This window comes from Chrysemys picta, chromosome 10, assembly GCF_011386835.1.
Source record: "Chrysemys picta bellii isolate R12L10 chromosome 10, ASM1138683v2, whole genome shotgun sequence".
Taxonomy (NCBI): Eukaryota; Metazoa; Chordata; order Testudines; family Emydidae; genus Chrysemys; species Chrysemys picta.
This window is the reverse complement of record NC_088800.1, coordinates 46,558,171-46,573,981: the sequence shown is the minus strand read 5'-3', so window position 1 is coordinate 46,573,981 and position 15,811 is coordinate 46,558,171. Positions and strand designations below refer to the sequence as shown.

Below are 15,811 nucleotides of genomic sequence, written 5' to 3'. Positions count from 1 at the left end.
ATTACAATTCTCTGCTGCCCACAGCTCCTGCCTCTGCAGAATAATCTGTGTGCATCCCTAAATGCGCAGGGACCTGATCCTATTCCTATGGTAGCTCATGGGCCCGATCCTGCTCCCATGGACGTCAATGAGTGTTTGGCCGGCGATTTCAGTCCTTGGGCTTTCTGCAGAGACTGCCAACAGTGGAGCCAGTTGCAGGGATGTATTTATGTGATGTAGACACTTGCCTTCTAGGAACTGACTTTGAGATCCACCAATCCACTTCACCTACATCACTGAACAGACAGACACCTGATGGGGTAATTTTCAAGTGGTACCATCGTACTATTGAATGGGAACCAATGGATTAGCGTTAGAAGAATCATCTAGCTACTTCCCTATGCTATCCATCCCTGAATTGGATTGGAGCCAGTGCAGAGATCAAACATTCACTCGATTAACAAGGTGGCCTGCCTTTTAAAGGCCAGATGGCAGCCAACTCTAGTTACTAACTAGACACACCTGAGCAGGGATCAGATGATGCCCCCTGAAGAGCAGAAGGAAGTGGCAGAGAGGGACTCTCTAGGGAGCCCACAGTGTAGTGAGAGAGATGATAGCTGCTGCAGGGAGAACCCTGAGCCATCAGGAAGAGTAGGCTCCAGCAGACAGCCCGGTTCAGGGAGTGAGGCTACAGGCAGGAAAGGCCTGGGAGTGACCTGGTAAGGGGGTGAGTGGCTGGACTTGAGAACTTTATTTTGGATGTTTGTTATTTGAATAAGCCACACCCAAAAAGGGGTGAGAATGGACAAAATGATCTGGATTATTGAAGAAGCCCGTTGAAAGGAGAAACTAAGGCAGGGACTGCTTGCGGGACCACCCTGAGGTCATGAGGGGGCACATAGGAAGCTCACAATAACCTGCTACTAAAGCAAACATCTGCATCAGGGCTGAGTGCAGATGGCTTTTTTAGTTGGGGGTATTCGTGTGTTCATTTGGGGTTTGGACCAGTTGAGGTTTGGGTACAAATACATGAAAATGATCATCTGAAATGGCTGAACATTACCTGGGTTTAAGTCACACCCTTAAGGAGCTGTGGATTTGTTATCCCAGCTGGTCCTGTGTTCAGAAACCTTCATGAAATTTCAGTTATTCTGGTCTAAGGCTCAGGTCTGCAACAAAACCTAAGACCAGGTGAGTTTCCTTTTTGGGTTTCAGGTTTCATTGTGAAAACATCACATCAGCTGTGCTACACCATAAAATGCACCATGTGCTTGGCTACCCAGAGCTTTGTTATGGTCAGTGTGTTAACACACAGCATCACTCTTGCATTCCTAAAAACCTACTTTCTGTCTATCCTCCACGCTGCTCTCCAGCTCACTTCTCCTGCCTCTGCACATCCTGATACAGACAGGCTATATCCACAGTGCTGTCCCGCTGTGGCCCTCTAGATCATCATTGCAACAGTAAGGCAAGGCCTCAGATATTCCTGCTCCAAAAACAAAGGTGCCTATAACAGGAGGATCAGCAGGATCCGGACCCATACAGGTGCCTATAACAGGAGTCAGAGGCTAATCTGTTAGCAGTGTAGGGTGTATGACACATTGTTGAGCAATTTGATTCCATCCAGTATGTTGTGTGCACATACACTAGCCACTTAATTATAGACAGCAGGTAGCAGCATTTATAGGTAAGGTTGCCCAACATTTCCCATTATAAAACCTTGGTTTTGGTTTCTTATCACTTGGGCAAACTTTAACAGTTTGGGCTGAAATTCCCCATGCCAGATGTCTGCCTCAGGCTGGTTATGTTGTTGGGTTTTTTTGTTTTTTTTAAGTTTCAGCTAAAATGGTTCAGCTATTTCCAAGAACAAGGTTAGGGGGAAATACACTGTTTTGTCCATGGTAAAAACAAAAAATACAGCTGAAGCAGGGACTCAGATTTGGCAGAGGAGCTGCCCTGGTGCCACGGATGTGCCTTTTGCCATCCCCATGAAAGGTGGCCAAATTTTGGCCAAGTTCTGAGCCTCTGCAAAATCTAGTTTAGCAGCTAAAATCTCTGAAAGTTGTTTGCACTGAGCATGCTCCACCCTCTCCCAGATCCTGTGTGCTAGTGGCATGACACATCTAGCATCCTCTGAGAATGACTGAGCACACTCCATCCTGAGGCTGCAGTAGCTGAGTGGGACTCCACGGAATTGCTTCTCCGGGCCACAGGAACTGAGAGCAGGGAGTCTGTTTGTCCTGGGCTCTTGATGCTCTACCCTGGCAGCAAGGTGGAGAAGGAGAAAGCCACCTGACTGACACACAGAGGGGGGAAGAATGGTGCAGGAGGTTGCAGGGTCTGGAGGGCGGGGATGAGCAGAGGGGGAGGGGGACAGGAGTTGGTGGAGGGATGGATGGGACTAGGGGGAGGGGTGAATAGGTGCAGAGAGAGGGAAGGCAGGAGCTGGGGTGTGGGATATGTGGATAGGAGCAGAAGGGGTAGAGGCAGAAGTTGGGGGGATAAGAGTGTGATGGGGAGCAGCAGGCATCTGCTGCCCCATGGCAGATGCCCTGGGGCACTCTGCCCTATGAAACTCTCCTTGTGAAAGAGAGGACCAGCAAGAGAGAGAGGCCTCCCAGGATCAGCTGCTGGTGGAACCAGTGAGTCTTGATCTTCCAGTGGCTAGAAGGGCAGGGACATGCTAGTCAGGGCCCCAAAGGCCAGATAAAAAGAACTGGCTGCTGCTTTCAAATGCCAGTTGTGGGTGATGCTGTGGCTGGGGTGGGAGGCTGGGCCTTTTCTAAAGCCTCAGGAACTCACCCTGGTCCAGTGCCCAGCTCTGATGGTATTTGGGTTGGATCAGGGTCTGCAAATGCCTGGTGCACCCTATAACACTCCTGTCCACTCCCAGCTCCTGCCTCCCTGATCTGCATTTTGGAATTTAATGTCCATGTGAAGTGTTACCTTAATTTTATGGAAAATGAATTAAGCCTGCTCCATGGGATGCTTGGCTCAGGCAAACCTGTTACAAGGAGTGGGAGTTCAGGGTAGATACATGGGAGGGGGAACCAGGCTGATGGGTCTACAATCTCTAAAGCACATTTCCCTCCTGAACCTGGATTTGAACCCAGGCTTCCTGACTCTGTACATTCCTGTTCCTGTGGCAGAGGCAAATCACCTAAACCAAAATGTTCACAAGTGGCCACTAGTTGCGTATGGCTTGTTTTCTGGGTGTTCAAGGTGAGATGGCCATGGAGGTGCTGAAGTCTGGGAACTGAGCTTTGGACATCTAAAGTGCAATAAAAATGTGAGCTATTCTGAAGACTCAGGCCCATGGTGTCTCCAGTTGGGCACCAACAATTAGTGGCCATTGTTAGCAATTTTGACCTTTACTCTGTGTTTCAGTTGCCCAGCCTTAAAATGGGAATAATAAAACCACCTAATCACACAGGAATGTTGTAAAGATACATTCATTAATGTTTGGGGAGTGCTCAGATACTATTGTGAAAGGAAATTAGTAATTCTGTATTCATTGCAGGATTTGGATGGCATGTGGGCCACACACTGAATGAGGAGGATTAAAAGAAATATTGAAGAATTCCTCATTCACTGAAGGCGGCAAGGGTCCTGTGGAGGAAGTGGTATGTGATCATGGCGTGAGGCCAAGGGGCTGGATTAAGGTGACACAGGCAGCCTTAATTCTGGCATTTCCTAACTTTTGATTGCTGAAATGTGAAACCTTAGTGTTCTTTTAACATAGCGTTTTGGGGGATGTAATTATATAGCTCACAGCATTCCAGGTATGTATAGCACACTACAGAGAGAATGAAAGCCTGGTCCATGCTTTAAGAAGCTGCAGTCGAAGGGAGGTGCAGCAAGAGGTGATGCAAAGAGGCTAGATGACATTGGGCCAGGGTCACTGTGAGAAAGAAGTAGGGTTTGGAGGTGGGATTCAGAGGAAGGATGCAGGTTGTGTGGTGGACAGGCTCAGGGATTAGCCCTCAACTACCACTGATGAGCAGCATTATGAACCTCCAGAGAGACTAGAGACAAGCTAGGCGACCCCTCCTTCCCCCTGCAGGGAGGAGCTGCCTTTCACTGAGCTTGTCCATTGGTATGCCTTGCTCTTTCCTGACCTGGCCCTTATTTTACAGAAATCTTCCAGGTAGGGTGACCAGATGTCCCGATTTTATAGGGACAGTCCTGATTTTTGGGTCTTTTTCTTATATAGGCTCCTATTACCCCCCACCCCCTGTCCCGATTTTTCATACTTCTTGTCTGGTCACCCTACTTCCAGGGGAGGCTGGGGGCATCTGAAAGCAGGACAGTGAAACTAATAAAGAGAGGCTCCTCTGAGGGTGCATCTACACTGCAGCTGCGACAGTGCTTCCCAACTCCAGCAGAGAGACACACTCCCTCTGCTTAGGCTAGCTGTAACCAAGAGTAGCATGGGCAGGGCTTGGGCTAGCCACCAGCCTCCAATCCAGCTGGACCAGTGAATACTTGGGTATCTAACCTGAGCCACTGCCCATGTTACCCCCTGATATGCAGCTAGAACAGAGCTACTGTGTGCCTGCCAACCCAAGCTGGCCGCACGCTCCCAGCTGCAGTGGTGGCTCCCTGGTGGACGCATGCGCCTACCTTGTTCTGAATCACACTACTACGGTTACCCTTCCTGGGAGCTGCCTCTGGGTACCCCAGCTCCTTGCAGCTGGAGGGCTCAGTGCTGTGTGTTTTCACAGATGAAGGGCTTGGAAGTAAAGGGCTGATTGCCTCCTTGAGCCCAGCAGCTCTGAGGTTCTGCTTTGTGCAGTGTGCCACATGGCCTGAGTCTCCTCTTACTCCCAGCAGTGTAAATCAGAGCAGCCTACAACCAACGTGGTGGGAGAGGAGATTCTTACCCCTCTGTGACTGCAGCACATGGACATGGGAGAGAGGACCCATGGGAGGGCAGGACCATCCCTTCCCCTGAAGCAGTGGTTCTCAACCTACTTACCATTGTGGGCTGCATCCAATACTACCTGTATGGCCCTGGGGATGTCATATGGGCCGCCGCTCTGTGCTGATTGGGCTGCAAGCAGCCCGTGGGCCACATGTTGGGAACCACTGCCTGAAGAAAGGGCATGGGCACCTGTGCAGCAGGGATGTAGCTGCCTTACAGTCCATGGTAGGTAGGTGTGTTCAGGGCTAAGTATCAAATCTACTGGCCTCTCTCTGGAGCGCCACACAGGCCCCTCCCTCCCCTGCACTTTTGCGGTGGCCACAAGAGGCTGCTGACTGCAGTTATGTGGCTTCTTTGCAGGGGAAGAGCAAGGCCTTGGGTGGCCACAGCAGGGTGGGGATTTGCCCTGGGAATGTTCATTAATTCATAGATTCATAGATTCTAGGACTGGAAGGGACCTCGAGAGGTCATCGAGTCCAGTCCCCTGCCCGCATGGCAGGACCAAATACTGTCTAGACCATCCCTGATAGACATTTATCTAACCTACTCTTAAATATCTCCAGAGATGGAGATTCCACAACCTCCCTAGGCAATTTATTCCAGTGTTTAACCACCCTGACAGTTAGGAACTTTTTCCTAATGTCCAACCTAGACCTCCCTTGCTGCAGTTTAAACCCATTGCTTCTGGTTCTATCCTTAGAGGCTAAGGTAAACAAGTTTTCTCCCTCCTCCTTATGACACCCTTTTAAATACCTGAAAACTGCTATCATGTCCCCTCTCAGTCTTCTCTTTTCCAAACTAAACAAACCCAATTCTTTCAGCCTTCCTTCATAGGTCATGTTCTCAAGACCTTTAATCATTCTTGTTGCTCTTCTCTGGACCCTTTCCAATTTCTCCACATCTTTTTTAAAATGCGGTGCCCAGAACTGGACACAGTACTCCAGCTGAGGCCTAACCAGAGCAGAGTAGAGCGGAAGAATGACTTCTCGTGTCTTGCTCACAACACACCTGTTAATACATCCCAGAATCATGTTTGCTTTTTTTGCAACAGCATCACACTGTTGACTCATTCATGAAGCACCATGTAACTGGTGAGTTGGGTCCCGTGGTACACATGGGGAAACAGAGGCAGAGAATGTGACTTGCCCAAAGGCCATGCTACCAGTTTGTAGCAGAGGCAGAATTAGGCTCCAGGTATTCCTGGCCAGCAGGCCTGTGTGCAGACCACCAGCCAAGATGCCTTCCCAGTGACCGAGGAGATAGACCATGGGGCAGCGCAGACAGGGGCTCTAGTCCCAGCTCTACCATTGGCCACTGGGGGACGCGGCATGGTTCTGCCCCTCTGTATGCCTCAGTTTCCTGCCTGTCAAATGCCACCGCCCTCCGTTGCGCACGGGCCCAGCTGGAGCTGACCAGCCCTGCAGTCAGCCGGGGGCGGGAGGGGTTCTCGCCGGGCAGAGTCGGGCGCTGCCCCCCCCCCCCTCCGTCGCAGGCGGCCCAGCGCGCTCTGCCCCTTTAAGCGCCGGCTGCTTTGCCTGGCTCTGCCCCCTCGCTGACAGCACCAGCCACACGCCTGTGCGCGGAGCCCCGGCCGCGGGCGGCACCAGCCCGGCTCCAGGCAGGACGCGCGGCGCGCTCCCACTGCAGCTCTCTCCATGGCCGCCCCTGCCCGCGCGGAGCTGGGCGCCAGGGGCCGGGCACCAGCCTCCCGGGGCGGGCGAGAGGGCGGGATCTGAGCCGCTCGCCGCTGGGCCCCCCGCCATGTGGGCAACTCCGGCGCACCCCCGCCAGCAGCCCAGCCTGGGGCCGAGCCCCGCGCCCAAGGAGCGGCCGCTGCAGCGGTAGCCGTCCCGGTTGCAGTGCCCAGCCCACTAGCTCCGGCGCGGCCGGTGGCAGAGCCCGCCCGGCGACCTGCGGGACCCCCAGGAGGGCTGTGTGTCGGCCGGAGACCCTGGCACCTGTGGAGCGGCCCACGGGCTCCATTCGCACGATGGGCCACCGGAGCGAAGGCGAACGAGTGGCACTGCACCGCGGCGCTGGCGACGGGGGGAGCGCGGCCGCCTCCCCCGCACACGGCGCGGCAGCTCCCCTCCTCCTGTGAGCAGGTTCCGCTCCTCCACTCGCGGCGATCCAGCCAGAATAACAACAGGGCGCTCCCCCTCCCCCGCCCGTCTCCCCTCTCCGCGCTTCCTGCCCGCCGGCAGGCTCTGCTCCAAGGGGCGAGGCGGGGACAGATCAGGATGGCATCTCCCGGGAGCAGCAGCCAGGAAGAGCCGCGGAGCTGGCCCTCGTGACCCCAGGGCAGCCGCAGCCGGAACCCTTGCGCTGGAAACGGAGAGCCGGATCGGTTTTGCTCGCTGCTGGGTAGTAAGTGGCTGGTTTCCGTGGCTTGTGGCTCTCGCGGGGTGGCTGGTAAATAAACTTTGCGGTAGCAGAGCCGCCGGCCCGGCGACTTTTGACAGGCCGGTGCGGCGCCCCAGCTGCGCGCAGAGCCGGCAGCCAGAAGCTGGGGTGCAGCCTCCTCGTTTAACCTCCCCTAGCGATGGGGACTCGTGGCTGGCTACTGCGCCGGGAGGGACTGGGCATAGAGGGAGTCCGGGGGGGAGAGGGGGGACTGGTTCCTTTTGCTGACACGAACAATCCCCGCGGAGCCGGCTCCAAATCTGGGTCACCTCCCCCCTCCCAGGAAAGAAAGGGTCGGGGATGGGAGGGGGGACCCTTGCGATCCTGGCTCGGAGGTTGGCGCCCCGGGGTCCTGGCTCGGGGGCTGGGCTCCGGGCGCTCCGCTGGCCCTGGCAGGGATGGATGGGGCGAAGCTGTCCCGCCCCGCACAGCCAAGGGCTAGTCCGGCCTTCGGGGCCCCTGCCCGGCTCGCATCGTGACGCGCTGCTGGTCTCTCTCCGCAGCAGGCCGGCGGACCCCCGAGCCCCAGGACACCCGCCCCAGCCCTGGAAGTCGCCGTGGATCTTGCGAGGCGTTTTCCGAGCTCGCCCCTCTGCGAATATCCCAGGAGCATCGTTCGCTGCCCTTGAGCCAAGTGGGCGAGGCTCGCCCGGACAGGTGGCCGCTGTGCCCGGAGCCGGCCCATGGGGGCTCCGTGCGCGGCACAAGCGAGGCTGGGAGGCTGAGCAGGTGGAAGAGGCGGCGCTGCTTCCAGCCTCTGCGGGACATCCGGAGCGATGCCCTCTCTGGCGAGCCGGCGAGCCCCTGGCAGAGGGGCAGTGCCCGCCCTCTCTCGCTAGCCGGGAGCAGGGAAACGATCGCTCTGGGCCCGTCTGCCAGTGGATCTCCCCCGGCCATCTGCTGAAGGCGGCTCCCTGCGCCCGGGCAGCGCTCCGGTCCCATGGGCGTGCGGCTGGGTCCCGGGCGCGGAGCTCGGTTAATCTTGGCCCGCGACCCGCTGCTGTGAGCGGCCGGGGCGAAGAGCGGCGGGAGGCAGAGCGCGGCTGCGGCTCTCTGGCGCGTGGGACGTTAAGATGGTGAGTTCTCCCCGGGCTAGAGGGGCTCCGCGGAGGCAAGGCCGGGCTGGGGGAGAGCAGCATGGACAGCGCCGAGCGCCCAGGCAGCTTATGAAGGATGAGCTCCGGGGACTCGCAGGACACGCAGCCCAGTGAAGATCCCGCTGGCGGCAGCAGCAAGGAGAGGGAGCAGATCAGGTGCCGCATGAAAATGGTGATCGGGCAGCTGGAGGGGATCCTGCAGGAGCTCAAGGAGGTAGCCAAGGAGCTCCGGGAGGTGAGCGCCGCTGGGGCGGGAACGCCATGGGGAGCCCCAAAGCGGGCCAAACTTCCAGGCTTTGCCATGCCTAAAGAATTCCCCTCATGGAGCAGGGCTGGCTCGGAGGAGCAAACTGTTGTGGGTACAGCCTGTGTGTGTGTGTGTCCTCTATTGTGGATACTGTGTGTCTGTCTGCTGTCTCCCCAGCCCCTATTGTGGGTGCAGTGTGTGTGTGTCAGTTCCTCCCTCTATCCCAGTTCCCTATTGTGGGCACAGCCTCTGTGTGTGTGTGTGTGTGTGTAGGGGGCAAATTAGATTCCCCTATTGCCCTGAAACCCAGACAGTCAAGTCACCAGTGCATATCCTGACTGCTGACACCCCCCTCCCCCACCATGTCAGTGGAAAATCCAGCCCCCATTTCTATGCCTTCCTCTATCTCCAGGTTCAGGATAGCCTTTCACAGGAGAGAGGTGATGCCCCCCAAATGAGCGAATGCAATAGCTCAGTCCCAGCAGTGCCCTTAGCACGGCCACCTGTGCCTGTTTTGTTTTTATGGTGGATGATTTCCAAGAAGCAAGAAGAGCTCCCGATTGCCCTTGACTCCATTGATTTCAATGCCATGGGCTGTCCAACTCCACACTGGATCAGGCCCAGTGTAGAGCTAAGGGCATCTGACCCCTGGTGGATTGGGTCCAGTAGGCCCCCACGTGGATCAGGACCTAATATACCAAGCTGTGCCTGTGAATCACAGAAGTAACCTAGACATTCCACCTGTGTGAACAGTGTAGTAGAGCTAGTGTTGTTTGGGTTCCCCATTGGCTATTATGACTTGCTGTGCTTTGGACTGTAAAGTGCTGCAGTCAGGTCGTTTTTTTACATTTAATTTCCTTCCCTTCTTTAAAGAAAAGGGGGTGGAGAAAGGAGACACATGCCTGTTCTTAAATGATACCAAATAGGCATTGCTTCCTTAAGGTTGATCTGATGAATCCAATTGAATGTTTAGCTACAGTTTGGTGCATGCTGCCCTGGCTGGGTGACAAGAGTAGCAGCCTTCCAGTTTGGCATTGTGAAGATTGGATCTTTGCAGCAGAAAGAGAGAAACTTAATGATTTGGGGGGAGGGAGAGTTAATTGGGAGTTGGCATAAAATTGTAGAATGCAGCAAATCTCACCGAGAAACCCTGAAATCAAAGGATCCAGGAGGCTCACACCTAACCCTCAGGTCAACAATTCTCCTGTCCCCTATACGAGTGAATTTTGCCATGGAAGCAAGTTATTTCCAACCTCCCTTGGCTGGTTTGTCCAAGTGGCAGGCCTGCATCTATCAGACCAGGCAGGGAGCAAGTGCTGTGATGTCACAAACTGGGTGGTGCATCAACAGGGTCTGCTAAAATCTCAAGGCCAGATTCTCAGCTAGTGTAAATCAATGTGGCTCCGTTGATTCCCACAGCCCTTTGCTGGTTTACACCAGCTGAGGATCTGGCCCTTAGATGGTGAATGAGCATGCTCCAGGGTTTTTGTTCCATTCCCCCAGCCATGAAGCAGCAGTAGCTGAAGGGGCTGGCTCAGCTTTTCCAAAGGGTGTGGCACCAGCTGTGGGCAGAAATTTGGGACATTTCCCTGTGTGAAAATAGAAGCTCCTACTGGGAATCATTTGGGCATGACTAGCTTTCTCTATAATGTGTCCATGAGAAAACATACTAAGCCACATTCAACTGTGGCTGAGCTCCAAGGGTATCTTTCTTTGCTCTTGCTGCCCCTCCATCGCTCCTCCCAAGGCTGGATTGTGCCTGGGCCTGTGTGGTGGGCAGCATCGCAAGGAATTCCCCTCCCAAACCTTGCACCCCTGTGCAGGGGAAATGCATAGAATGGCTGGGAAGCAGAGCTGCTGCTCCAGGGACCTGATCCAAACCCTTGGAGTCAACGGGAGTCTTTCCATTGTCTCTAGTAAGCCTTGGATCAGACCCCATCTTAGCACTGCTGGCAACACTAGTGATGTGGCAAAGGCAGGGGCATGGATGCAAAGGGGAGTGCACATGACACGCAGTCAAAGTGGGGAGGAGCTGATTGAGCTAGCCAGATCCCCACTTGGCACTGGAAGCCGTATACCTCTCCGTGCCTCTTCTTGGCCAGAGCTCACAGCCACAATCCAGCTCTGGTGCCTTGCCCAAAATAACCCATCTTGGAAAATAATAGCACAGAGCTTTAAAAAAATAGCCAAGGATCAGTGACTGGGTGGGGAGATGCAAGCAGCAATTGCATAGGAATCTGTGGGGTAAATCCTGCTGCACTTATCTCTTGGCTCATTGGAATTCCTTCAGGGCGAAGAATCTGTGGGCATGAAGGTTGAAAAGGGTTTGCAGAGGACAGAGGGGCAGGTTGCTTATTGTGGCTTGTTGCTTTGCATCTCTCTCCTGACTCAGCCCAGCCTGTGCTGTGGGAGGTGCAGGCAGCAGGAGAAACTCTGCGTGTCTGAGCAATGATCAAACCCTTCTTGAATTACTGCTTTCAGCACCAGAGAGTCAGTGAAACACAGGCAGTCCCCTCTTTGCCCTAAGGGCCACTTTGGAGCCTAGAAGGCATCATGCACCATCAGGACCATCTGGTTGGTATTTGCCTATGGGGTCACATTTGGTTTGTTGGGGGGCCTTTAGGCAAACTTGTAGCCCTGCTGCGGAGATGCAGTTGGCCAGAATCATGGGTGGCTTGATGGAAGGAAAAGGCCAACCAGCTAGCCATGTGTTATGTGACTAACAGCTAATCCTTCTCCCCTTTGGAGAGTGATCGATACCTGCCAAAGGGGAAGATTAGAAATGATAACACTAGACTAGGGAGCAGAGCTAGGGCTTGGTGGGAAGAAGAGAGAGAAAGCAGGAGTGTTGGTAGCTGCTGTCCTGTGGCTGGAAACACAATAATAGCTCTAGAAGAGAAGGGTCTTTCAGCTCCCCGGAAAGGAGGCTGGGCCATGTGGTTAAGGCATAGGAAGGTGTTCTGGCCTAGTCCTGGCTCTGTGACCTTCAGCAAGTCACTTGGCCTTTCCATGCCTCAATTTCCTCCCCTGTAAAACAGGGAGAGTGATATTTATCTGCCTCACCAGGCTAAATCCTGTCATGTCCCTAATGTGCTTTGAGATCCTCAGAGGGAAGGGTGAAGCATTGTTCTTGTAACAAATCCTGAGAATCGGCCTAGCAGAGTGATTCAGACAGAAAGCTCTAGTAATGGAGGCTGAGCTGGGAAAGCGCCTAAAACGGGGCACCTTTGCGCTTTAGGTGATGTCAAATGAAGAGTGCCCACTGGAGATGATCAGATGCTCTTGCTTAGTTGGAGTCCTTCATCTCGAGGCTGGATTCTTGGCACCTGTGTGTTTTTGACTCTGCAACTGAGACTCCTGTGGGATCCTGTCTGAACTGATAAACAGAGTGGGATGAGGTCAGGTCAGTGCAGGGATGAGGCCAGGTCAGTGCTGGAATGAAGACCTCCAGGGAAAAGCCTAGAGGTGGGGTTGGATGATTCAGTGCCTGAGTTGCCCTGATTCTGCCAGGTCGTGATTCTGAGAGAATGCACATGTGAGCTGAGGGGCAGAAGCCAACCCTCTTCCATCTAAGTCAGGACTGAACCAACGCGGTTGCAATGTTTAATGGGTGAGATGTTATATGGAAATCCTGAGCACTTATGCACTTTCAAGGCCTGTTGGAACTTTTCACAACAGCAAAGGGCCTTATGGCCAACCTCCTGGCCAAATGCCACTATGGCTAATTATACCCAACCACTGCCATTTCAATCAGATGCATTTTTCTTCTTCGCTTCCTGGCTCATTGTTGCTCCAAGCTGTCACAAATAACGCAGCTGCCCAGCCTCAGCCCGGAAGAGAGAGAATGTCAGGGGCTGCTGAAGTGTTTGCTGTATGTATTAATCTGTAACGTGTTTTGAGATCCTTCAGACTGGAAGGCAGCAAGATCCGTGGGGAAAAGTGCTCGGTAAGAGCCAGTTGTCATTATTTATTAGCACGCAAAGTTTCAAAGAAGCTGCCTGTTCCAAGCTGACCCCCCAAGAGCTGAGATAAGCCTTCCTTATCCACACCTAGCACCCCAGTTTTGCCAGCAGGTTGGTCATTGCCTTCCCAATGTGAATCCCCACCAGGGAAAGTGCTTTATGGTTAAAATAGGGGACATGGTCAGTGTCCATTAAGCAAAGCTTGAAGTGGCACTGGCTCCCACCTGAGATCCACAGCTTGACCTACTTCTGAACGGCTGTGCTCTGACAGGGGCTACCCTCGGCACTGGAAGCAGTGTTTTGAAAGGGCAGTTTGAAAAAGCACATTTGTGCCTGACCATGGAAGCCAAGGCACACCTATGATTGCTGAATCTGAAAGGAATACAAGGGAGAATTTTTCTTCCATTTGTTTTCTTCGTGTACTTGAACCCACTTGGTGTAGAATCAGTTTCACTGATTCCACGGTGTACTCCATCAGTCGTTATCTCCCTTGGAGAAAAGACCCTTCTAAACATCCGCAAAGGAGCTGAAAAACCCTTATAAAAATCTTGTAAAGGATTAAAAAAAATAATCAGAACTTGAAGCTGGTTTTTCATCTACACTGAGATCTCTGTACACAGCCCCAGCAGCTTAAAGGAGGCTTACAATGAGAGTGGACTCACTTTATGGCCCACTTTCATAGATATTTATAGATTCATAGATATTTAAGGCCTAGTGGGACCATTCTGATCATGTCTGACTTCCTGCATAACGTGGCCAGAGCAGTGTAAAGAGGACTGAAGGTAAAGGACAATCTGGGCCATGCTGTTTAAAGGGTGCACTCGCAGAATCAAACTCGGGGGAGGGGGGTTCAACTGGAATTACTGATTTAAAAAAAAAATCAGATGGATGGTGTTCCGTTGGAGAAGAACACTTGATCACCCACTCACGGACTCCGCCCACCAGTTCACCCCTGCCATGTCATAAACAACAGTATTTGAATTGGGCAAAATCTTTCTTGAGACTCTGCATTGAAATTTTTAACCTTTTCCCTGTGTTTGTGACCCTTTTGTGGTGTTGTCCCAAAATTGCAGCCAGTTGCTGTATTATTTATATTACATTAGCACCTAGAGGCCTCAAGTGAGACTGGAAATTGTGTTAGGTGGCTTTGTGGTAGATATTGTACAGACACCTAGTGAAAGATAGCCCCCTGCCAAAGAGTTTGCAATTTAAACAGAGACAAAAGGTAAGAAGGGAAACTGAGTCACAAAGAGAGGAAGTGACTTGACCAAACTCTCACAGCAGCTCAGTGGTAGAACTAGGAATAAACCCCATGTCTCTTGAGTCCCAGTCCAGTGCCCTGTCTACTAGACCACAGTGCCTTCAAGCAGTTGGGAGATTTGCGGGAACAGCTAATATTGAACAAATAGTGCAAAATATTTCTATAAAGTGACTTTCACTTTTGTAATAAAACCACAAACATGAGTTTAGAATAAAGTTTGTGAAATCAGAGCTCCCTACCATACCATATGACTTATGTGGCCAGTCAAAACAGCTAGAATTTTGACTACACACTGGCCACAGCAAACTGCTCATGCGTGAGGTACAAGCTAACTATTATTTGCAGAAAGCATTCTGAGTAATGAGTAAATTGCAGAAAACTTCACTAAGGCCTCTTCATACCTCTCTGGTAAAAAGAATGAGTACTTATGGCACCTTAGAGACTAACAAATTTATTTGAGCATAAGCTTTTGTGGGCTAAAACCCACTTCATTGGATGCATGCAGTGGAAAATACAGTAGGAAGATATATACACACACACACACACAAAGGACATGAAAAAATGCGTGTTGCCATACTAACTATAACAAGAGTAATCAGTTAAGGTGGGCTATAAGCAGCAGGAGAAAAAAAAACCTTTTGTAATGATAATCAGGATGGCCCATTTCCAACAGTTGACAAGAATCAGAATTGGAAGACTTCTAGTCCAACCCCCTGCTCAAAGCAGGACCAATCCCCAGACAGATTTTTGCTCCAGATCCCTAAATGACCCCTTCAAGGATTGAACTCCCAACCCAGGGTTTAGCAGGCCAATGCGCAAACCACTGAGCTATCCCTCCCCCTTCAGGATAAGTTATAAATCCTTGATGATGTGCTGGAGAGGTTTTAGTTGGGGGCTGAAGAATGCCACTAACCATCACCTCACTCTCACAGATCTTGGGAGACAGGCCAGTCCTCGCTTACAAACAGCCCCCCAACCTAAAGCAAATTCTCACCAGCAACCACACACCGCACAACAAAAACTCTAACCCAGAAACCTATCCTTGCAACAAAGTCCGTTGCCAACTCTGTCCACATATCTATTCAGGCTCGTTCACCTGCACATCTACCAATGTGATATATGCCATCATGTGCCAGGAATGCCCCTCTGCCATGTACATTGGCCAAACCAGACAGTCTCTATGCAAAGGAATAAATAGACATAAATCAGACGTCAAGAATTAAAACATTCAAAAAACAGTCGGAGAACACTTCAACCTCCCTGGTCACTCGATTACCTGGTCACTCAAGGTCGCAATACTCCAACAAAAAAACTTCAAAAACAGACTCCAACGAGAAACTGCAGAATTGGAATTAATTTGCAAACTGGACACCATTAAATTGGGCTTGAATAAAGACTGGGAGTGGATGGGTCATTACACAAAGTAAAACCTATTTCCCCAAGCTAATTTTTCCCCTACTGTTACTCACACCTTCTTGTCAATTGTTGGAAATGGGCCACGCTGGTTATCACTACAAAAGTTTTTTTTCTCCTGCTGATTATAGCCCACCTTAACTGATTACTCTCGTTATAGTTAGTATGGCAACACCCATTTTTTCATGTCCTTTGTGTATATATATATCTTCCTACTGTATTTTTCACTGCATGCATCCGATGAAGTGGGTTTTAGCCCACGAAAGCTTATGCTCAAATAAATTTGTTAGTCTCTAAGGTGCCAAAAGTACTCCTTGTTCTTTTTGCTGATACAGACTAACACGGCTACCACTCTGAAACCTGTTACCACTCTGGTAATGGTTCCACAGGCCTAGTGGCATATCCCTCTGGGTAGGGGAGCAAGGTGGGGGGTGGGAGGGAAGGGATGTGCCCGGGCAGGGATGGGAGCTGATGGGAGCACTCTATTCTCCACCTATTCACTGCTTCCCAGCACCTATAGGAGTC

The 15,811-nt window shown here is 52.0% G+C and overlaps 1 protein-coding gene across 5 annotated transcripts in view; it reads left to right on the top strand.

Annotated features, from left to right (window-relative positions):
- The first annotated feature begins 6,398 nt into the window (after positions 1–6,398).
- The window catches only part of INSYN1 (inhibitory synaptic factor 1), a 113,244-nt gene continuing 103,831 nt past the window's right edge, over positions 6,399–15,811 (top strand). For 2 of the 5 annotated variants that reach the window (XM_065558603.1, XM_065558605.1), the window contains exon 1: positions 8,499–8,638. Coding sequence is in view for 2 of the 5 variants with exons in the window: in XM_042851576.2 (XP_042707510.2) it covers positions 8,480–8,758 (279 nt within the window). In the remaining 3 variants the exon portion in view is untranslated. Of the gene's footprint in view, positions 7,271–7,809; positions 8,759–15,811 lie in introns of those variants that run through there. The other 3 variants (XM_042851576.2, XM_005312672.4, XM_065558604.1) reach the window with 3 other exon arrangements.